This window comes from Lissotriton vulgaris, chromosome 4_1, assembly GCF_964263255.1.
Source record: "Lissotriton vulgaris chromosome 4_1, aLisVul1.2, whole genome shotgun sequence".
Lineage (NCBI taxonomy): Eukaryota > Metazoa > Chordata > Amphibia > Caudata > Salamandridae > Lissotriton > Lissotriton vulgaris.
In genome coordinates, this window is record NC_141691.1 from 244,423,679 (window position 1) to 244,447,407 (window position 23,729).

A 23,729-nucleotide genomic window follows, 5' to 3' on the forward strand; every position below is an offset into this window, starting at 1 on the left:
TTCTGTCTGGAATTTGAGCAGGGTTTCCTTGTTCAATGGTCCTTTTCAATTGATGGAAGATTCGGACAGCAGTGTTTTTTATGATGTTGGAAGAATGAGTGATAATGGCGAGTGCTCTCACATGAGTGATAATGGGGAAAGCTCCCAAGCTGTGTGTGATTCTGACAACACCAGAGCCGTTCGCTCACATCGCTTACCTGCCAGGTTTAATGATTTTGTGATGAACTGATCTTGTTTTTTTTTTGTGTTTTTTTTTTGTTTTCTTTCTTTTAAGGGGGGAAGGTGTGTTGGAAATGCATTCCTGTTGACTCGAGCTGTCACGAGCGTTCAGGCATGTCTGGATGCTCGTGACAAGCTCGTGTTCCTTGCTTTGTGTTATGTTTTGAAATACCTAGAATGTGATGGCTGTAACACATTCTGTTGGTCTGGCATTACTGATTTGATCTTCTAGACGTGAGCATCAAAATAAACTCCGTCTTTACTACAACGTTATTGCGTCCTTCTTTCGACTTTCCTACACGTACAATATAACCTATGTAGGAAATTGAAATGGATTCTTCTTAGCATATAGTTTGGTGAGAGCTGCTCCAGCTGGGAGCAACAGAATTGCCATTGGCTGTCTGTTATATGTAGCGCTGTATCCCTCTGCCAGTCTTCCTTGGATGTAATGCGGGTGACTGGAGATTCTCCCTGTGTTATGCTGTATATACGAGTGATTAGTTTGCGGAGAGGGGATTAACCAACACATTCTTTAATACTGGCAGGTTAGGTGGTGCGCCAGGGAACTCGGCGTACCTGGGCCTGCATGCTGCCCTGATCTGATAGTACAACAGCATATCTGATGCGGTGGGTGTCTGTGAATCACACATCTGTGATAGTGTTAAAATTCACCGTTCGGGAAATGATTGCTTCCTTTCACCAAGCCTCTGCTCTCTTTTTAATTGCCAGTGAGAGGCCAAGCAGTGGATTCTCTCCTATGGGCATAGATGGCGCATATATCACCTCCTGTCTCGCTCTGTTAGCAATACCTTTCCACGTCCATCTCATCGTTTCCACCGTATCAATTTGCTGATGTGGACGTTTGTAGGGCGCATACACCGCCGTTTTTATTGGGAGTGGTGCAACTCTGTCTATTTCTATCGCCACATGGGGCTGAAATGGCGTGCGGTGATGCCAATAGTGCAGGAATTGTGCCTGTGCACTGTAGGCATATAGTTCAAAGTCCAGAGCATGTAGCCCTTCCTGCGCAAACGGCAGCGTCAGTATTTTCCATGAGATTTGTGGCTGTCTGCCTGCCCAAACTAACTCTAATATGTTGGATCACAGCCTTTTAAAACATTGAGGGTGTAGTAGCATGGGAATATTCACAAACAGGTATAGTAGCTTAGGCAGTATAACCATTTTTGTAATGGCTAGTCGCCCGTTATGGACAGTGCCAGCGTCTTCCATCTCTGAATTTTGCTTTCCAACCAGTCTATAGCTTTGCCATAATTAGCCAGCCATAACTCTTGCTACGATCTGCTTTTTCTGATACCCAGATATTGTGTCTCCTCTTCTACCCACTGTATTGGGAATTTGGTGTCAAATTGTGCTGTACAGTCCATTAGTGGCAGTAGCACACATTTCGACCAGTTAATCTGAATCCCAGTCAATCCTCCATATTTTATCAATTCCCTCATCACCGTATTAACGTTTTCCCTAGGGTTAGTCAGATATATCGTCATGTCATCTGCGTACATTGATATTAACAGGTCTCTTGTTGTAAACCCAATGCTCCTTTGTGTGTGATGTTGCCTGAGTTTGGCAGCCAGCGGTTCCATGGCTACAGCGAATAACAACGGCGACAGTGGACATCCCTGCCTCGTCCCTCTTGTTATATCGAAGGGAACAGATTCCTGTCCATTAACCTTCACCCGTGCTGTTTGGTTTGTATATTGTATTCAAATCTTTCTGATGAATATGGGGCTGAGACCCATATGGGTGAGTAAATTAAATAGTAATTTCCATTCTAGGGAGTCAAACGCTTTTGTGACGTCTCATAGTGCCGCAAAGGCCTGGACATGAGGGGTTAGATAGTGTGGCGTGCCAAAAAGTGTTCTCCAGTTATGGGCAGTGGAGCGACCTGGTATAAACCCCGGCTGGTCCGGGAATGCTATTTGCGGGAGCATGGGTTGAAGTCTGTTTGCTATTAACTTGGCGTATATTTTGGGGTCCAAATTAATCCGAGACAGTGGTCGATATGAATCTGGATTAATCGGGTCCTTGTCCGGCTTTAATATGGTTATTATTGTGGCCTCATGCAGCGTTGGGAGTAGTTCACCAGTTTCCATTGCCTCCAGGAATACCTGCAGCAGTTTGGGGGCCAAGACATCAGCATATTCCTTATAAAATGCTGCAGTCAACCCGTCTGCTTCTGGGAGCTTGTCACCCGGCATACTATTTATTACTTGTCTATTGTCTTCTGTCGTGATTGGCAGTTCCATGTATTCTCTGGCGCCGTTGTTAAACCATGCCAGTGCTATATCATCTAGATAGTCGTGTATGTCTGCCTGGGGCGGGTCCGTTTGTAAGATGTATAACCGTTTATAATATGATCCCATTTCATGTAGAATATCAGGTGGTGTTCTAAATATGTCCCCGCTGTCTGAGCGTAGTTCTGTTACGTAAGCTGTCCCTCTGGGTGTGCGTAGCAAACCTGCTAATGTTTTTCCGGTTCTGTCACTTTCCCCGTAGCGTCTTGCCTGTGTGTACTTATCGATATATACCGTTTCCCTTTCTGCTTCTTCCTGAAATTCTGTCAGTTTAGCCCTAATCTGTGCTATGGTGTCAGTAGATGGGTTTACATAATCAAAATTCAATGGAATGTAAAATAGAATAATAGAAACCTAAAGAAATAAGAATATAGAAAAACTAGGAAGCAAAACAAATATCGCTAATTATAGATACCGAATAGGTTAAGGTATGCGTATATAGGACATATGTACTTTTGAGGTACTGAGAGCAAGTGTGAGGGCAATGATATGGTCCTTTAGCTGGACCTTCGTGACAACCAGATCATGGCGGTTTGTGAGATGTGAAATATCGATCTAGGCCATGGGTACTCACAAACTTTCTCACAGGGGCCAAATTTACAGTGTGGTTTGCGGCCGAGGGCCGCACCGGTGGGGGCGGGGTCAGTGAGAGAGGGGGCGGGGCTAGAGCAAAAAAAAATGTGTGACCATGAGGTTGAACACAGGCCCCTGCAGCAGACGTCTTCGTCCACTGACTCACCAGATCCAGCATACACACATATCTCTCTCTCTCTCTCTCTCTCTCCCTCTCTCTCTTCCTCTCCCTCCCTCCCTGTCTTTCTCTCCCTCTTCCCTCTCTCCCTCTCCCTCCCTCTGTCTCCCTCCCTCTCTGTCTCCCTCCCTCCCGCCCTCCCTGTCTCCCTTCCTCTCTCTGTCTCCCTCCCTCTCTCGGTCTCCCTCCCTCCCTCTCTCTCCCTTCTTCCCTGTCTCCCTCCCTCCCTGCCTGTCTCCCTCCCTGCCTGTCTCCCTCCCTGCCTGTCTCCCTCCCTGCCTGTTTCCCTCCCTGCCTGTCTCCCTCCCTGCCTGTCTCCCTCCCTCTCTGTCTCCCTCCCTCTCTCTGTCTCCCTCCCTCTCTCTGTCTCCCTCCCTCTCTCTGTCTCCCTCTCTCTCTCCCTCCCTCTCTCCCTCCATCTCTCCCTCCCTCTCTCTGTCTCCCTCCCACTCTCTGTCTCCCTCCCACTCTCTGTCTCCCTCCCTCTCTGTCTCCCTCCCTCTCTGTCTCCCTCCTTCTCTGTCTCCCTCCCCCTCTCTGTCTCCCTCCCTCTCTCTGTCTCCCTCCCTCTCTCTGTCTCCCTCCCTCTCTGTCTCCCTTCTTTTTCCCTGTCTCCCTCCCTTTCCCTGTCTCCCTCCCTTTCCCTGTCTCCCTCCCTCTGTCTCCCTCCCTCTCTGTCTCCCTCCCTCCCTGTCTCCCTCCCTCCCCGTCTCCCTCCCTCCATACCTCCCTCTCTGTCTCCTTCCCTCTCTGTCTCCCTCCTTCCCTTTCTGTCTCCCTCCCTGTCTCCCTCCCTCCATGTCTCCCTGTCTCCCTCCCTCCCTCCCTCTATGACTCCCTCCCTCTCTCTGTCTCCCTCCCTCTCTCTGTCTCCCTCCCTCCCTCTCTCTCCTTCCCTGTGTCCCTCCCTCCCTCTCTCCCTCCCCCATCTCCCTCCCTCCATACCTCCCTCCCTGTCTCCCTCCCTCTATACCTCCCTCCCTCCCTGTCTCCCTCCCCGTCTCCCTCCCTTTCTGTGTCTCCCTCCCTCTCTCTTTCTCCCTCCCTCTCTCTCTTTCTCATCATCCCTCCCTTGGTCTCCCTCCCTCCCTTGGTCTCCCTCCCTCCCTCTGTCGCCCTCCCTCTTCCTTTGTCTCCCTCCTTCTCACCCTGTCGCCATCCCTCCCTCTGTCTTCATCCCTGTCTCCATCCCTCCCTCCCTCTTCCTCCCTCTGTCTCCCTCCCCCTCCCCCTCTCTCTGTCTTTCTCTCTCTGTCTCCCTCCCTCTGCATCCCTCCATCTCTCTCTCTCTGTCTCCCTCCCTCCCTCTGTCTCCCTCCCTCCTGCTCTCTGTCTTCCTCCCTTCCTCCTTTTCCTTCCCTCCCTCCCTCTCTGTCTCCCTCTCTCTGTCTCCCTCTCTCTCGCTGTCTCCCTCCCTCTCTCTCGCTGTCTCCCTCCATCTCTTTCGGTCTCCCTCCCTCTCTCCCTCCCGCTGTCTCCCTACCTCTCTCTCCATTCCTACTTCTGCCTTCCTCCCTCCCCCTTCTCTACCTCTCTCCCTCCCCTGACTCGCCCTCCCCCTCCCTCCTTCACTCTCCCCTGACTCTCCCTCTCTCACTCCCCTGACTCTCTCCTTTCCCTCTCTCCCTCCCTCTCCCTCCTTTGCCCTCCCCTGTCTCTCTCCCTCTCTCACCCTCCCCTCACTCTCCATCCCTCCCTCGCCCTGGCTCTCCCTCCCTCGCCTTGGCTCTCCCTCACTCTCCCTCCAGCCTCGCTCTCCCTCCCTCTGTCTCTCCCTCCCTCGCCCTCCCCTGACTCTCCCTCCCTGTCTCTCCCTCGCCCTCCCCTGACTCTCTTCCGACCTCGCCCTCCCCTGATTCTCCCTCTCTCCCCCTCCCTCACCCTCCCCTGACTCTCTTCCTACCTCGCCCTCCCCTGATTCTCCCTCTCTCCCCCTCCCTCACCCTCCCCTGACTCGCTTCCTACCTCGCCCTCCCCTGATTCTCCCTCTCTCCCCCTCCCTCACCCTCCCCTGACTCGCTTCCTACCTCGCCCTCCCCTGATTCTCCCTCTCTCCCCCTCCCTCACCCTCCCCTGACTCTCTTCCTACCTCGCCCTCCCCTGATTCTCCCTCTCTCCCCCTCCCTCACCCTCCCCTGACTCGCTTCCTACCTCGCCCTCCCCTGATTCTCCCTCTCTCCCCCTCCCTCACCCTCCCCTGACTATCCCTCTCTCTTCCTCCATCGCCCTCCCCTGACTCTCCCTCTCTCCCTCCATCGCCCTCCCCTGACTATCCCTCTCTCTCCCCCTCCCTCTCTCTCCCTCCCCTAACTTTCCCTCCCGGGAGCCCACCAAGCCCCAGCAATGCCTTCTTGGGGGCAAAGGGCAGCAATGCTGGTAAAATTTAAAATATGCATTTTAGCAACTCTGCAAGTCGCGCTCTGACAGCAATGTAAAGGCTGGTCAGCAGCACACGCACACTCCGGCCACCCACTTTCCCTGTGCCTGTGTCCAGCACCGTGATAAGAAAAAGAGTGTTCAGAGTTGTAGTTGGCAGTTTGGTTCCTGTTGCGAAGCACGTTATTTAAGTAATTCTTTCAAGTGCAGATGTACTTGGCACAACGTTTAACATTTGCTGGTTAAAGACGACATACACTGAAGTTCTTAACAAAAGCACCGTAATAGAAAGGAAATTGTGGCAGACTGGAAGAAGCCTCATTGCACGTACTGCCGTAAACTGCTTTTGGGAACAAGCCTGTAAAACCCTGTCAAGATTTTCCACCAGAGAGCCTGGAAAAAAAGCTAAAACACGCCGTTACCTTACCAGTGCCACGAAATGATTGACATGTCATTAAAAAACAATAACTCTGTGCACCAGACTCGCACTGTTTTCTTGAATGGAGCTACTCCTACCACATCATAGTGCAAAGCAGGGTGTACATGCCTGAGCGGACACAAGTATACCTGGGTGCAGGCTGCTGGTGAAAAGAACGACGGCGATGTGCGAAACATTTTAATTCTTAAATAATACCTGACGGGTGCGTGGTGCCTGCTGGCTCACTGATGGGGCCCCTGGAGCGCAGGGGCACCCCGCAATGCTGGGACTGCGGGGGGCCTGTGTTATGCCCCTGCCACCCCCTTGTCAGCCCGGGATGAGACAGCTTGCCTGGCGCGCGCACAGCCGCGCCGGAGCATTTCACACGTCTTTAAAGACCATTAACTTTTTAATGAGTCTTTGTTCTGTTTCACCTCTTCTGAGGCCCCTGCAGCTCCACTCTATGGCTGTAATCTCTCAGCCCCCAGAGAGCAGAGCCTCTCCAGGCTGCTGCAAACGGTGGTGTTTACTGACACTCGAGAATTATTTTTTTTTTTTAAGTGGAACATGTCTGTAAGGTCCGCGGGCCGCCAAGGAAGGCTTGCCGGGCCGCCACCGGCCCGCGGGCCGTACTATGAGTACCCCTGATCTAGGCTGTCCCACATGTGTCTGAGTGGGGGTTTCCATGGAGAATTGTGCAGGGCCAGATTGTCAGCACCCCTTAAGTTGGAGACCCGGTTCAGCCAGCATTTGAAAGAAGCTTTCCGTGTGTCTTTCCAATTATTTAGGATGATCTTAATTGCTGCTGTCAGGAGTAGGTCTAGAAGCGCCCTATCGTTGTCAGTTAGGGTTTCTACTCTGAGGAACCCAAATGTCAGCGTGGAAAGTTCTCTTTTGAGGGAGCATGGAAAGAGATTGGAGAAGAAGTAAAGAATACTGTCCTAAAAGGGTGTCACACATTTGCAAAATAGTAATAGATGGGCTAGGTCTCCTACCTCTTCATTACAGTTCCAACATGTAGGATTGTCACAGATTTTGTGTGTATGTAGGCGGGCTGGTGTCCAGTAGGCCTTATTTAGAAGCCAGAATTTAGTCTGGGAAAGGGCTAGTGAGATTTTATTCCTCGAGACAGAGTGCCAAGTATTGAACCAATCAGCCTCGGACAGCAGGGAAGAGGAGTGTGACTCCCAGAAGGATACAATCTTCTTGTTGATGGTGGAGTGTTGTGGGCGGATTAATTTGTAGATCCAAGAGACTTGATGTCCTGATTTGTTTATTCTTGCTATGTATTGTGGCAGGGAGGGTGGTGAGGGCAAAAGTTTAGCTTTCGTCAGTGCTACTTTTATTCTAAAAAAATGATAGAACTCTAAGGGTTTTAGGTTGTATCTAGTCTGGATTTCTTTGAATGTTAAGGGGTAAGCTGAGACGAACAGCTGATATGGAAAAAATATTCCACTATCAATCCAGGTTTCGTTGTGTAGTGTGTTCCCTTTGTATAGGATTTTGTGATTATCCCAGAGGGACTAGAGATTAGAGCTTGAAATGCTGGTATCTAAGTGTTTGTCCACTTTCAATAGCGCAGCCTTAGTGTTTTAAAAAATAGATTTTGAACAAGTGACGTTATTGAAGTTTGAGGTTAGAAGGGCTGCTGGGGTGAGATTTTTGAGTAATGATTTTTCTATTTCTAGCCAGACAGGGGTATATTCTTCTGGTGGTACAAGCCAGTACTAACCCTGTTTTGCAATAAATGCTGTTTGGTAGAGTTTGAAGTCCGCCAGGTTTACACCCACCAAACGTCTTGTAGAAAGAAGCTGAGAAGCCATCGGTGTCCGGGGCTTTGTTGCTTTTGAGATATTTTATCGAGTTGGTTAATTATTTTTCAGATATGGGTTTCCCTAGTTCTTCATTTTCTGATTCTGGAAATCTCGGTAGGTTTAGGGAGTCTAAATAACTAGTACATACTCCGAGTTTATGGTTTGTTCACTTTTATATAGATCTTTGTAGAAGGAGTGGAAGGCTTGTAGGAACTCTTTTTGTTTGTTTTAATGTTATTATTAGAGTCTTTGATCGAGGAAACCGTGAACTGTCCTTGTTTGTCTGCTTATCCATGTTCACATGATCTGGGGGGTTCAACCCTGCAATTTGCCAACACTCTGATTGGTTGACTCAGTTTTTCCTCCTTAGCCACTACTTACTCTCTCCCCCAGGATGCCAAGACTAGGTGCACCGGTTAAGGGTGTCTAGACTTCCTGTTGGTCTTGTAAGCAGTTCTTTTTTTTATTTTTTTTAACAATTCTTTTTTTATTAACAATAATAGACTTCAATTATTAAATCGGGCACATTACAGTTATGTATACAATTTGGTCAGGCACAAGCAAAGTAATTCACAACTAAACATCGTACACACGAAGGGGTAGATCAGGGAGAAAGCATATCATCAAGGGTTAGCTGCAATGGAGGGGTACATATGTTACCTCTGTATCGATTCCAGGGTCCCCAAACACGGGACCATTTCCCGGGGCAGCCACGGGTCACATACACAGTCTTTTCACGGAACATGCACCAGTACACGCTGGTCTTCCAGTCTTTCAGCTTTGGAGAGGCAGCCGCCTCCCAGGCCTGGGCAATATTCCTTTTGGCAACCATGAAGCCCAGCGTGGACCACATTGTTTGGTGTACACTCAGGTCAGTAGGCTCCCATATATTAAGCAAACATCTCCGCACCTCTGGGAGCAGGGGGATTCCCAAGACCGCCCCATCACCCTGTGGATTTCCCTCCAATAGGACTGAAAATGCGGGCATTCCCAGATGATATGTAGGAACGTACCCAGTGGCCACACCTTTGACAGTCCCCCGTAGGTGCCCTACCCATCAACACCAATCTAAGCCCTGTCATGTATATTCTGTGTAGAATTTTAAGTTGGACCAGTCGCAGTCGTGCAGGGATAGCCACCACTCTGGGAGATGAAACGGCCTCCTGCCAGTCCTCGTCATCTAATTCGATACCATCTGCTACCCATTTTTGCCGAAGTTGTATGAGAGAGTCTTCCATGTTATATATCAGCTTATTGTAGATCAAGGAGATAGCCTTCTCGGGAAGGTGACCGTCTAGTATCCTATCTTCCAATGGGGAGGACTCAGGGGAGGGTGGGGAGACCCGGCGGGGAATGCAGAGGGCAGAGCATGCCGCACTTGTATGTAACAGAAGTGTTCTGAGTTGGCCAGGTCGTGTTGTTCTTGCAGGGAAGCAAATGTTTTTATGTCACCTTTTTCCCACATATCCTGGACACAGGAAATGCCAATTAGATCCCACTTATTGAATCCCTTCGTCCGCCATAGTTTCCCTAGCTTCTCAGAATCCCATATGGGGGAGGGGGGGCTAATGTCAGTTTGCCCTCCCATCCCAGAGATCTGGTGGCAGTATGCCAGGTGGTTATGGAGTGTCCTTGTAAGCAGTTCTTGGCACTCTTTACCACACTAATAGTCCTCCACACTCTCTTAGCTGGCTGGTGCAGCAAATTTGGAACCTATTGAAGACTAGCCTTCTACGTGCCTGCTCTGGGGGTCATAAACTACATGTAAACTGCAGTGACTTGCTTAAAAACCCAAGACTTGAAAACTGTCCCTTCCTGTGTCTTTCAATGGGTTGAATCCCTACTACCTTCAGACCCATTAGATTAGTAATAACTGGGAAGCTGCATTTTCCAGTAGGTTGCACATCTTCTGCTCCTGGGTAGAAACCATAGATTCTTAATACAGTTTTGGTTTTTAGAGAATTGGGTTGTTTTGGTAGATTGCACCTTTCACAGATATAACATTCCCTGGCAATTTTGTGCTGTGGATGGATAATTCCGCAATCCTTCCAAAGCTCTCATATGTGCCCCATGCTTCCTTGAGAGATCATTTTCCATCCATATTATTCCCACTTTCCACATTCTTTTCTTTGTTCTTCTTTTGCTTGTCTCCTCTCCCCCTGTTGCGTCCTCTCCTCTCTCCTTACTTGACCGTCTGCATATCATTCCAAGCAGTTGCTCTCCTGTCCCATTTTTCTCTTTCACTTCCAACTTGTCTGTTGTCCAGTCCTGCGTCCTGTGCTAGTTATCCCTTTCCTATCTTTGGCTTACTCCCGTAGCCCTACCTCTCTTGCCCTTCCACCATCAACCCTACCTAAATTCCATTCTTCCCTCTACTTGTCCTATCTTTATCTGTGGCACTTTCACCCTTCACTCCTCTGGTTTTCTCTCTTCATTTAATCTCTCCCATACTCTCCACATCCTCAGAACAAATCCCTGACATCTCTTCCTTCAAATCTCTCCAATCTTTATCTGACTGCTACGTCCATCCAACTTTATCCATTCAGTGTCCCTTAAACTGTGACCAGGGGCCTGAAGTAGCCTACCTGCCACCTTCTGATCCGATGAATTCGTCATCCTCTCTATCCACTTACTCTTCTCCTACCCAGCCTGGTTTGTAATTATTAAGCTTGAGGACTGATTTGCATTGGTGATGGCACTGTTAATACCTGCCATGGAGGTATGACTATGTTGTAATACTACTTAAGCTTTTTGCACTCCCCATGAGCCACACCAGCCCTAAGAAGTTATCCGGACCATGTGTTTCAAGTTTTGGGTATTTTTGTTCAAAATTCTTCAAACTTTCCCAATCTCCTACAGAATTTGGTTTAATCTCTACACTCCAGTCCAGCTTGATCGCTAACCATTTCTTTTCATATTCAGGTGCTTACTACGATAATCTTCCTGATGTGTCAAAACTGACACAGTGGAATAAGAGTACCACTGTTATTCAGTTGGTTGGCCTCAAGTGGGTCATTATCAACGAGAAGGGAATTTGCAAGTGGACAAAGCACCTTTGTAATTATTGGGATGATTGGTCTCAAATGGGTCATTTTCAACAAAAAGGAAATTGGCTTGGAACCTATTAAGAGACAAAGGATCCTTGATTGACCTAGATGTCTTCCTGTAAGTCTACTGATGCTTCGAGAGAATCGTTTATACAGTACAGAGGGGAATAAATTAAGCATGGTTGGTTACGTTGATAATTATTCTATGTCCTCAAAGAAGAGGGAAGCAGCTATTCCACTTTCCATTCCAATGCTACCATGAATCTCATAGAGATGTGAGATTATAGTGTATTGGTATATGTATATTGCATTTTCTATACAACTTGCAAGGCCTAAACAGTTTTTCCTAGTTGTCCAGTTGCACAATCTATATAGCGTTTCATACCCTTAGCAAGGTTGTAAAGCAGTCTAATTGGCATCAGATCCTTGGTTGCCCCTCGAAGTGCATGGTTGAAAGGGTGTTTATGGCTTCGCCTATGAAACTATCGGGACACCTGTCCCAGGAGGCCACGGAGGAGGAGGGGGCGTGGTGACCAGGCCACTGCGCTATATAGCACGACTGTGTAAAACACGGTGTGGGATGTACTTTTGAATCTAAAGGGACTTCCTGTCCCAGGAGGCTACCAGCAGGAGGAGGAGGGTGCGTGTTGACCGAGCCCCTGCGCTATATACCGCGTCCCTCTACAGCACGGCACGATTGACGCTTTTCAATCAAAAAAGGCTACCTGTCCCAGCAGGAGGAGGTGTGGTGACCGAGCCTCTTCGCTTTGTAGTGCAACCCTCTACAACACGCGTGGGCCACACACGGACCAAGGGCAGGCCCATCCTGCACCTGTCAACGCCAGGAAGAGCCAGGGCATGGCCACCCCCTTGGATTTTGTCGGTTGCTGATGGACTCCGTTTTTAAATCCAGGTACAATATTAACATTCCTGTTTTGCTGATTGACTTTGTGCAAGGGGCGGGTCTCCGTAACCTGGCTGCCTGTGCTTAGAATCTCAGTGATTGCAAGGACTGTGGGCTGCTTGCTCTTCCTTTTGCTGGAAACTCATATATTTTTGCTGCCCCCTTCCCTATCCACATCTTTCCATTCTTTCTCTGTCTCCTCTCACTAATATTGATTACCCTAACATCCAAGGGTCGGGATGGGTAACAACAGAGAGAGACAAGCTTGCATTATCATCGCCCTTGCTCATTCATATTACACTTGACTTTTTTCTGGCAAGAGCTGTGGGGGTCATTGCCCCGGAAATAGACTTGGCTGAGTAACTGCTCTTTTTTTTGGTGCAGGGCGCCCCCCTACTAATATGCTGCCTATTTCCTGCCTTGAAAAGGACAAAGGCCCAAATAGCACATTCGAACCCCCCACTAAGCAGTTGGAAACCACAGATAATAACTGTGCTGATTTACCTCATGTTTCACAGATACATTCTCAGGAGATTGGTTCTTCATCAGAGGAAGGCCCATCAGTGAAAAATAAATGCCAGACCAGGGCCAGATAAGTTATTGATAACTGTGTTCCCCTTGGGTTAGGACAGAGGATCTGCCCTGGTGCTTTAACATGGGATCCCATGTTGAGTCAGATGCTCGGTAAATTGGAGGTTTTAATCCAAGCAGCCATAGCCCCCAAATAGATACAATAACAAACCTTGAATCTATTATCTCAAAATTCCCTAGCTGCGATTCTATTCACAACATGGTAGCAGAGCAAGCCAGCATTCGCAGTACATGGCCCTTTTTTGCATTGATATCAAAGGAGGACCTATGGGGGCTAATCCACCTCACTCTGAGTGTGCGGGATGGGGTTCCTCTGCCTGTTCGATTCATAGAAAACGGTGCTGTCAACTTAAACCATGAGCCTATTGAGAGTGCCAGGCTACATATCCCTTGCCCCCTAGTAGCTAACGCCACTGGTCTCAACCTCCCATCCAAATGCAGTCCTTATGTCGTGGTTCTGACCAATTTGCCATGATTATCTCAAACCAAAGAAGAAACATACATCAAACTAAAAAAAAATATATGTCATTGGCTAAATATGGACCTTGGTTTTGCAGCGTTTGAGCACATTTTATTTGTCAGAAGGGTGGGTTAGATTGGTGCTTCTTTTAAGGTTCTGTCAAGGGGCTGTGTGTTGTTGACTACAGGGATCTGGTCCTTGCTGAATGCTTAATTTTGTTACATGCTTCTCTCCTTTCCACCTCTATTAGATTCAGTGCTTTATCTGGTATGGAGGAACTGAGGGCCAGAGGATCAGGAAATAGATTGGGCTGACCAAACCAGGGACTCTCCAGCTCCAGTGATACAGCCCGCTTGTGTGGAATCAATTGTTATGTCCCAGATTATGCTAATATTCTGGAATATTGTAGGGCTGCGAGCCAAACAAGAATATCCAAACTGCCTTTCCTTTATTTCAAAATATGACATTATAATGTTGCAGGAAACATGGACAATTGGGGAGATTACTTGGGACTGGTTTGAAGCCTTCATTATCCTAGTAATATGCTCAACAGGAGGGAGACTTGGGAGGGGCTGGCGATCATGGTGTGGGCCACTAACCTTTTTACAACTATCACCATTGTATGTATCCACCCAGAGACTGATCTTATGGGTTTTTCATCCCACTACTTCAAATTTTTTGTGGTCAACTTTTATAATTCGGTTGTGGAATTGGGTTGCCAAATTAGGGTGCTATTTAAAGATATTGGGATGCTAAAACATAGAGCCGAGCTCACCCTTGGTGCATTTGTGGTTATGGGGGGTGGGGGGATTTTAATGCTAAAATTGTTTTTTGTGATACTACCTCTGACCCTTTTTCCGAGGCAACTCCAGTAGGGTCCAGTTGTGAAATCGATTGCAGAGGGTGCACACTCTTGAATAGTCTATTGGAATAACATTTTTGTAACTTGTCCGAATTCGGGGGGGGGGGGGAGGGGGGGGTCGGCAAGAACCATATTTCCCGATATTTAAATGCGAGGGGCAGGGCACCATCATAGGTTGCGTCTTCTTTTCCCGGGAGTTGACTAACCGTGTAGTGACTGGGGTTGTCATTTCGAACAGTTTCAGTGACCACAACCCCATCTTACTGACCCTAGATTTACCAATAGGGTAGAAACCCATCCTGTTGAAAGGAGTAAACAACCTGGTCATCAAGGACGAGAGACTCCAGGTCAGATGGAGGGGGCTAGATATCCCCTGTGTAAAAGCCAAGGTAGTTCATGCAAACCTGAGTCTCATCATGGACCGTCTTCTATCTGAAAATTAAATCCTTACTTTTAGTCATGCACATCCATTCAGTTGCCACCTGCCCAGGGTAGTTTGACAGGGAGTGTAGGGTTGCAAATCAACATTTGAGAGATGCCCTAAATTCCAGTCCTAGAGACCAGGAAAACGTACTTAAACTAGACATCATTATGAGTTTACAATTAAAAATCTGAAGGCTGCCATCAAAGAAGAAGCTTGGAGCAGCCTTGTTGCTGCACGGCAGAAAAGGGACCCTAAAATATTTTGGGCAATTGTAAATTCCAAACAGCATCCCATAAATAAGGACAAAGGTTTGGGCTCAAACATTACTCCCCAAGGCTGGACCGACTATTTCAAGCTTATATACTCTTTTGAGAACCAAATGCCTGAAGAGTTTGACAATGCCTATTCCTCTTTTCCTTTAGTAATTAGGTTTGAGGGGGTAATAAAAGGCCATAAATGGCAGCCCCGCCAATAAAGCACCGGGACTGGATGGGGCTCCCATGGACATGTATTTAATTAATTCTTTATTGTTTGATTACTTAAAATCTTACAATTTGACACATAACATCTACTGTGATGTAAAATCACTAAAACAAGATTAAAAATGCAACATCAAATTCTGAACTAGTTATAATAAAAATATACCAAAAGTGTAAACACTGTTTCATACTGTGCAAAAGTTTTGCTTTTACTCTTAATAAAAACTTTACAAATGCAGAATTCATACTTATATAATTAGAATGCATACACCTTATCAAAGCTTGCCTACATGTCCTTATTCCTCGCGCATTAAAACATGTTTTAAGTATAGTTTTTCGTTCAATTTGGATTTCAGGGCAGATATATAACAAATGGACAATATTTTCCTCTCCGGTTTTACACAATCTGCATACTGTATCCCCCTCCGACTTCATCCATGGGGGAAGATGACTTGGTCCAGGGAGTACACCAAATCTTGCTTTTGTAAAGATTTGTTTATTTTTTAATGCCCATGGTATTTCTAAATAGGCTTGAATCTGCTTTTTTGTAAACCCATTAATTATTGGCCATGCATGTTTTCTTTTTGCCAATATATCTTTATCTCGTATGATTGATATATGGACATGTATAAAGCTAATGTTGATCTGTGGACCCCCATTAATACCTCTGCTTTGAATATTTCAGTATTCTGTAAGATCTCTTCCTCTTGGCTGCAAGCTATCATAGTACTCCTATTTAAGAAAGGCCTTAGTCAGGATCCTCACTGCTACAGCCCAATTTCACTCCTTGACTCTGTTGTCAAGTTTGCTGGTCGTGTGATACTCAACAGGATCGAGGACTGGGTTACGCAGAAATGAGTTATGAGTAGGGCTCAATATGGTCTTTTGGGAGGGCCTGGGGACACAGGAGCAATGACTTAACCTAAATCTATAAGTGGGAAATCCACAATTGTGAAGAAATGCCCATTATACCTCGCTTTCATGGACCTGAGCAGCACATTCAACAGAGTCAACCAATCCATTGTGGTCCATTCTTTAGCGGGTTTGTATGCCGCAGAATATGGTTGACTTCTTGCATGCACTACACTGAGAGGTCTCAGCAAGCTGCAGTTTGGTATAGATGGGGATTGTCTGCCAAAGGTATGTTTTGGCACCTATCCTTTTCCTCCTATGTAATGAAAGTAACATCACCAAGGTCAGTGAATTCCCTTATTTGGGAGTGATTTTTGATACCAACAAAAGTTTTGCGCCCTGCCTTTCCAACGGCTGTTCACAATTCAAAAGCGCAGTGGGGGCTCTATTTAATGTATCCACCAGAGTAGGTGGCAAACCGATTGTCCCTTTGTTGGAAATCTATAAATTGAAATGCCTCCTTGTCCTAACGAGCCGTAATAGGGGGATACAAGACTTTAGTAGCCTGCAGAGTAAGGAAACCCATGTCTGCAGGCGACTTCTTGGCCTTGACCAGGCAGCTCACAGCACTTTATACATGAGGAACTGGGTCTTGCTTATACCATGGACTTAGTGGGGCTTGCCCCCCTCCTTCCATGGATCTTCAAATGGAGCAACCCAGAGGGTTCTTTCAACTGTGAGATTATAGAAGATTGGTTGTCTTGTGATTACGGCCTAAGAATCCTATTTCTGAAATATATACAAACAAGCATTTTCAATGCAATAGGCCTCGCATTTGCAAGAGTTAGAGCAATTGATGTTGGAAATGTTTTTTTTACTTCTGTGTTTTGGAATGAAGAGTATGTATGTGGCGTGTAGTGGAATTGTGTGGTATGTCGTGCAGTGAAATTATGTGGATATAAATTATGTGGTATGTAGTGTATAGGAGTTATGTGGAGTGGAACTGTGTTATGGAGAAAAATATGTGGTATTGTATTTTGTGTTGTGAAGTGTAATGTACTGGAGTTTAATAATGTGGTGCGCTGTTTCATTTTGTAGTGCGATGTATATTTATGTTGTGTGTATTGTATATATGTGGTGTGTTTGGATCATGGATCACAAGTGTTCGTTAGCACATTTAAAGTTCTGTGCATCTGCAAGACCTAAACAATTGGATGAAATCCATAATATGTACAACTATTGGCAATGCTAATAGGTTTTGTATTTGCAAAACTATGCAAGTATAAAAAGGTGCAGTATTGAAATGCAGAAATGCAACCTCAAAAGAAATCACTGTTAGATTGTACCAAATCTGTTAATGTTGATAAAGTAATGTAATAACATACTGCAAATATTAATAAATATTTTTTTTAATGCGCAATGGCGACTTTCTACAAAATTATGCAAAATTTGTAGCGTTTGTGAAAATAACATTTTGAAACCATGTGCGTACATGCTTGTTACCAACAAAACCCTTTCTGATCTAAACAAATAAATGATCTTAAAAGGCACGCTGCCTCTCAGGTTCCAGAGAAGCACTTTTGAAAATGGGAATCGATAAGTAAGACAGCGGGCTGCCTTATATCGCACACAAGTACATGGATAACAAGAGGGGGCACCAGATAGAACCTCTTTTCTGTAAATGAGAGATAAATGCCAACGGTGCTTGCTTGTCTGACTCCCGCACTGCCCACATTTCCACATAAGAACTAACTTGATTTCCTTGAGCACGTAAAATTACGCTGTCGTCAGATGAAATGCTACTGCATAAAGGGGTGAGTTTTTGTGCCTGTAACTGGTGCAGCAAAAGGTCTTACCCACTACAAGAACCCAAGACTCCCTCTTTGAAAGGGTTGTGTTCACTGTGTGATATCGGCTCTTCACTGGATAACCATGTGAAGAGTGCGGATATCTTATGAATAGGGCCTCTGGAATTATGCGATTGTGCTGTCAGAGATTGCCACATAACTGTAGTTTTGCTGCATTTGCCAATTAATTATCTGTTGCATAATCTGCAGATTTTAACAAAAACTAAATCATTCTAACTCAAACAGCTCAAAAGTTAATAAAGATGCAGCAACACATTGTTGTGCAGTGGAAGGCCCTTTAGAAAGCTGGACTGCTCACCTTTCTGTTGCTTATTGCTATATTTGGGTGTTAAACTGGTACTAATGAGGTGCAAGCAATGCCCAGACAGTGGTACCAAGTTTACAAATGTTGTAAAACTGAAGTAATACCATTACAAAATGTGCTGCATTATGCCACATGATTTGCCTTTTCTTGCCATATAATTTACTCAACCCTTGGCCAACTCCTGCCGCATAAGTCCAGTGCGGTACAAAAGGGGGTGGTGATGGACGGAGCATCTGAACCAATCAAACACTCACACCAAGTCCACAGATCTGGGTTTAATCCATCACCGTTCTTTAGCCCACTCTGCCACCCCAGTTCAGACATGGCCATATGCAGATCAGTCTGACCCTGTGCCTCATGGGAACAGTCCAGCCTGAACTGCCAAGCCATGCCTTCCCTGGACCGGAAACAAGCTTCCTAGGACGGGTTTCTGGAATTCCAGCTGTCTTCAGCCAGGCTTGCTTGAATCCAGTGGCAAAGTGAGCAAGGGACTCACGTCTGAGCATACCCTGCCAACTTATGGCGAACAAAGCGGTACAAAAGGGGGTGGTGATGGACAGAGCATCTGAACCAATCAAACACTCACACCCAGTCAACAGATCTGGGTTTAATCCATCACCGTTCTTTACCCCCACTCTGCCACACCAGTTCAGACATGGCCATATGCAAATCAGTCTGACCCTGTGCCTCATGGGAACAGTCCAGCCCGAACTGCCAGCCCATGCCTTCCCTGGACCGGAAACAAGCTTCCTAGGACTGGTTTCTGGCATTCCAGCCGTCTTCAGCCAGACTTGCTTGAATCCAGTGGCAAAGTGAGCAAGGGCCTCACGTCTGAGCATACCCTGCCAACTTATGGCGAACAAAGCGGTACAAATGGGGGTGGTGATGGACGGAGCATCTGAACCAATCAAACACTCACACCCAGTCAGCAGATCTGGGTTTAATCCATCACCGTTCTTTAGCCCACTCTGTTTCCGGTCCAGGGAAGGCATGGCTTGGCAGTTCGGGCTGGACTGTTTGAAGGGGCATCCATCTTTGAACGATTTTCTTCTACCAGGGCTCTGGACTGAGTTGTACACTTGTTGAGGGAAGACTCCAGATTAGTGAGTTCTTGAGGGTCAACGGTTGGGATAATTAATGAAGACATTATCCCCCCAGTACGCTTAGTGGACAATGAATGAGTCCTTTAAGCTTAATCTGCATCCACCAGGGGGCAGTGAGTGATTTTAGTGCTGGTGTGATGTGGTTAGATTTGTGAAGGTTCAGGTAGGGCAGCATAACTGAGGGGCATAATACCAAGGGCCTTATCACCGCTTTAGCGGGAATTTTTCCCGCTAAAGAGGCGATAATTTTATCGCCCTATTACCTAGCTGTCGCTAACACCATTTAGCGACAGCTAGTAGGTGATAGCGATCATCTTGGGGCCCACTTTGCATGTCAGCGATATTTATCGCTAATGACATGCAAAGTGGGCGTGCCAAGATGTTAGCGACTGTAAACAGTTGCTAACATCGCTATCTCCTATTACCTACAAAGGCGTACTTTTGGAAATATTTGCGCTACGCGCGAATATCTCCAAAAGCTAACGCCTGCCCAGAGCACTTCTTAGCCATGTTATCCAATGGTAGGTGGATAACATGGCTAAGAGCATTAGCTCTGTAATGCATGAATATCGCTGACTTTTCAGCGATATTCATGCATTTCCGCCGATTTTTATCGCTTTTGAGATAAACCTTGATAATAGCAAGGTTTATCTGCGATAAAAATCCGCGGAGCTCGGCGATAATGATATTGCCGCTAACCGTGTTAAGCGATGATTATCGCTTGATCTTGGTAATAGGCCCATCAGTTCTGTATGTGCACACAGTCTCGCAGATTTCCTCCCTTTGTTGGTGGTTAGGATAATCTGTCTGTTTGTAATTTTGCTTCTAGAATAACAGATGAGAAAAACCATTAAGGTTCACTTATTTACGGCAATGCACATTTTTTTTAAAAACTTAAGATTGCGTACGGGGAGTCTTGTTTCTTCGAAAGCGCACACGTTGCTTCTTAATGCCTCTGTTTCTTAATAAAGTTTGATGTTTCTAAATTTAAAAAATAGAATAAATCTCACGATTTGTGTAACACATGCGTTGACGCTATAGTTAGACTCCAGAGTAAAATAGGCACCGTGCAAGAATATAAGTACACTGACGAAGGATGGAAACATACATGGTAAAGCCTGCAACCTTTGTAATGTTTTTGGCTATTCTCTGGTCATTGCAAAAGATTTCTAATGTTTTTTTGTATGTCTGTTTGCCATTTAGATGACAGTTTATGGGACTTGTTACACACAACCACAACAAAAAAGCCAAAAGCTACCAGAGCACCAGTGCCCCCAAAAAAGCCAGGTAAGCTCTACCATCTGAATTGTGGTTTATGCATTAATGCTTGCATGTTAGTTGAAATGTAGAAGTATTTTGAAAGCATTCTCTATTTCATCATTTTTATTCAATGTGATTTTCAAAAGGCACATTTACTTATTATCTCAAAAACGTGTAGTTAGTGTCCCATTGCATAAGGAAATAGCTACTCATTGTCGAAAATTGGGTGATTGGTTGAGGGAATGAAACGCTACTGAGGCGGAAACCACAATTCTAATCAGGGTAAAACACCAGCAAACTAACAATTAACCTGTGCATAACCGTCTGGTAACTTGGCACAAAAACAGTCCTGCTTTCGGTAATATTGATATGCAAGAAATGTGACCAAGGTCGTTGGGGAGGGGGGATTTTTATTAGGGGATGTTCTATTGTTCCTTGTTCTTTAAGACGAATATGTACTCCTCAATATATATATACGATATTTGTAAATGATGAATGTATATGTAACACAACTGTGATACTGCTGGATCCTTCGGAAATACTTCAATAATGTAAACTAAAGGTCAACTGTTATGTGTTCATAATGGACTATGACTATTAATGTTAGATGTGTTAATGGAGTCCAAAACAAAAACAATACTGCATGGATGTATATGGAAATTTAAAGCTCAATAAAATATGTTTTTTTTAAAAACCAGTCCTGCTTAACTTAGAGGCAATGTGTAAATTATTTGTGAGGGAGGCAAAGACTTGTAAACAGGAGTTCCTCAACCAACAGAGACCTATTCAGGTTGACATGTTGAACTGCACATTTGAAGAGGAGGGAGAGATCCAACCTGTTCTGAATATAGAACAAGGATATAATGGTTGACATACTGGAACTGAGTTAAGGCAAGCATGGGGATACTCAGAGATTGATATTGTGTTCTTTAATGATCAGTTAATCCTATTTTGTTGTTTCAAATAAGTATTTATGAAGAAGGCTATGTCACTGATTCACCCTTTCTTCTTGAGAGAAGGCTCTAGAGGTATGCTTGGCACCCAGGTGGCCATGTCTTGAGGTCAAATTCAGAACATCATCATAGATCAATCATGCCTTTTAATCCTACCAGATCATTACCGGGCAGGCAGAGACACAAAGTCCATTTCCCGTCAAGGGTTACCTTTGTTAGAGCCATAAGACAGATGCATTCAGGTAAAATCACTGGTTATAACAGTCTGGCTAGTAAACTGTTTATAAGATTGAGTGATCTTGGTCCACAGTGGCTGCATCTATTTTAGGGTGTTAGAGGAGAGGGGGTTGTGTCACCTGATACATGTCACGTGATAGAAGTGCTGATCAATAAACAGAGCAAGAATGCATCAATATGACAATTGTATCGCCCAGTCTCACTTGACACTGTTGAGACTAATTTTCTTGCAAAAATGTTAGTGAACCAGTTGTTGCCTCTTCTGTTTACATCTGAGCGCCACCAGACTAAAACTCTACTATGTCCACAACTGTTCGGATTTTGCAGAAAATATCAAAGGTTCCTTGGCTGCATTATCCCTTGATGCCGCAAAGTTTTTGGACTCTGAGTGGCAGTTCTTGTTTAGTGTCTGGATGGCAATAGGTGTGGGGCCTAATTTTTTTTTGTGGGCCTCCCTGTTATTGAAACACCCAAAATGAATCAGTAAGGGTCAACGGGAAACTGACATTAAATGTCTCTGAGTTTGGGGGAGCACACAAGGGTATCCTTTCACTGCTGCTGTTCACAGCAGAAACTCCAACAAGCTGGATGAGAGGGGATCTGGACATGCAGGAGGGATGGCATGGAAGATCAAATTTCCCTTTATGTGAATGATGCATTGTTCTGTATGGCTAAGAGTGACTCCACCATACCATGTCTGTTAGCAATCTTTGCAGAGTTTGGAAGTTATTTAGGGTTTTCTGTTAATTGAGATAAATGCACCCTTTTTGCAGTGCAGCAGTGGAATTTGTATCCAAGCGGTGGCCATTAACTCAGTGAACAGCGGGGCCTAGATAGTTAGGTTTTGAGCTCAATAGTGCTTGGACTGCCCATTATGAACATAACCAGAATCCACCGCGCAGGACGTTTAGAGATGAGACTGTTCATTGGAATACGTTCCCTTTATCGTTGCTGATGAGGGTGATGCTATTCAAAATTATATAATTACCCAGGTATTTTTATATATTGCATAATACCCTATTGCTGAACCTGGAATTTTTTTTCTCATCAAGTTGGAAGTATTCATCATAAGTTAATGTGGTGGATAAAACTCCCCATTTAACATTCTCTAAGCTCGAACATTTTGCATATGTTAAGGGTATATGTTTGCCAGATAGCCGATTCTTGGAGTTTAAATAGTACGCCATCTACTTGAATATTTACAAGAGCAAAGCTACTGTCTGTGTCTTTAAACAAAATTGATACACTGCTACTTTTACTCTCATAAATACTTTATATGTCTCTAATAAATGTCCCTCTTTTTAAATAAAGATAGTTGTTGCAGAAAGATCACCAGAGCCTTTTTTCCCTAAGCATTGTTAAAAATAAAATTCTGTTTTACAGGGACTGTCTCTATTATTCCACATTAGAAACTTACATCCCACCATTATGACGTAATGGATTGGTCCTTACATGCCCTGCACAGTAGACAATTGCGGTAAAAGACCTACAAGCATTACCAATTTTCCCAATACTCTCATATATCATTAAAGGAAGCCTCTTACCCAAGAGTGACATGAAAGAAAGTGAACATACAATGCACAGTTGTTAAATCTACCATGTGATCTATAAAAACGCCCCAATTAACATGGGAATATCAGGTATGCATTCAAAACAGGTATTGGAAAACCCAGTAGTCCTGGATGTGGCTGTCAGACTTTTAACTTTGTTAATGCTAGACTTGTCAAGTGTTTTGTACAGCTTGATTTCTTGGGTCGCTGCACGGCCCTTGCCAAGATGAAACAAAACATTGTCTTAAAGAACAAATGTTTTTGGTCTCAAAAGCACACATTACCCTGGTACTGAAGCGAAGCACTTTGTGTGTGGGTGTACTTCTTGTCAAAGAGCAGAATGCTATCACTCATAATGAAGGTAGCCAATGGATGAAGAGGAATGGCTGAAAACCCCTCTAAGTATATTACATATATAATTTTAGGAAAAACCAAAGTGTTTGGTTAAGCATACCTAAAAACTATGACCAATACCTATCTTGAGACTTTTAAGAAATTAAGTAATAATTTGCACTACCCTCACCCATCGTTGGTAATGTAAACTGGATAGTTCTGGTCTACATCATTGTTTTAAACAATGTCAAAACCCTCATAATTCTGTTCTTTTGGTTTTAGATTTATAGGATACAAACATTATAGTACATACTTGAAAAGCCCCAAGTCACCCAACTTTGATCACAAAAAAACCTTATTGTAGAGTGTTTATTAGATATTTATTTTTAATGCTTTCTATGGTAAAACATATTAAAATTGATTTGCAAACCATCTACGGAGGACTTTTTGCACGCGCCGGTGGTGTATGTTCCTCATTTACATTGTGATAATGCAAATGCTACTGACTTCTCTGTGCTAGTGGAAAGACCCAAACACCACAACCTATTCTTGCTTTGTATGTACTGAGGGCCACCTATCCAGCCCTTTCCTTCACCATTCAACTAGTTACTC

The 23,729-nt window shown here is 45.1% G+C and overlaps 1 protein-coding gene across 3 annotated transcripts in view; it reads left to right on the top strand.

Annotated features, from left to right (window-relative positions):
* The window catches only part of CD99L2 (CD99 molecule like 2), a 516,478-nt gene that overhangs the window by 356,507 nt on the left and 136,242 nt on the right, over positions 1 to 23,729 (top strand). For all 3 annotated transcript variants that reach the window (XM_086918585.1, XM_086918586.1, XM_086918587.1), the window contains one exon: positions 19,988 to 20,071. In XM_086918585.1, the coding sequence (XP_086774711.1) occupies positions 19,988 to 20,071 (84 nt within the window). The remainder of the gene's footprint in view (positions 1 to 19,987; positions 20,072 to 23,729) is intronic.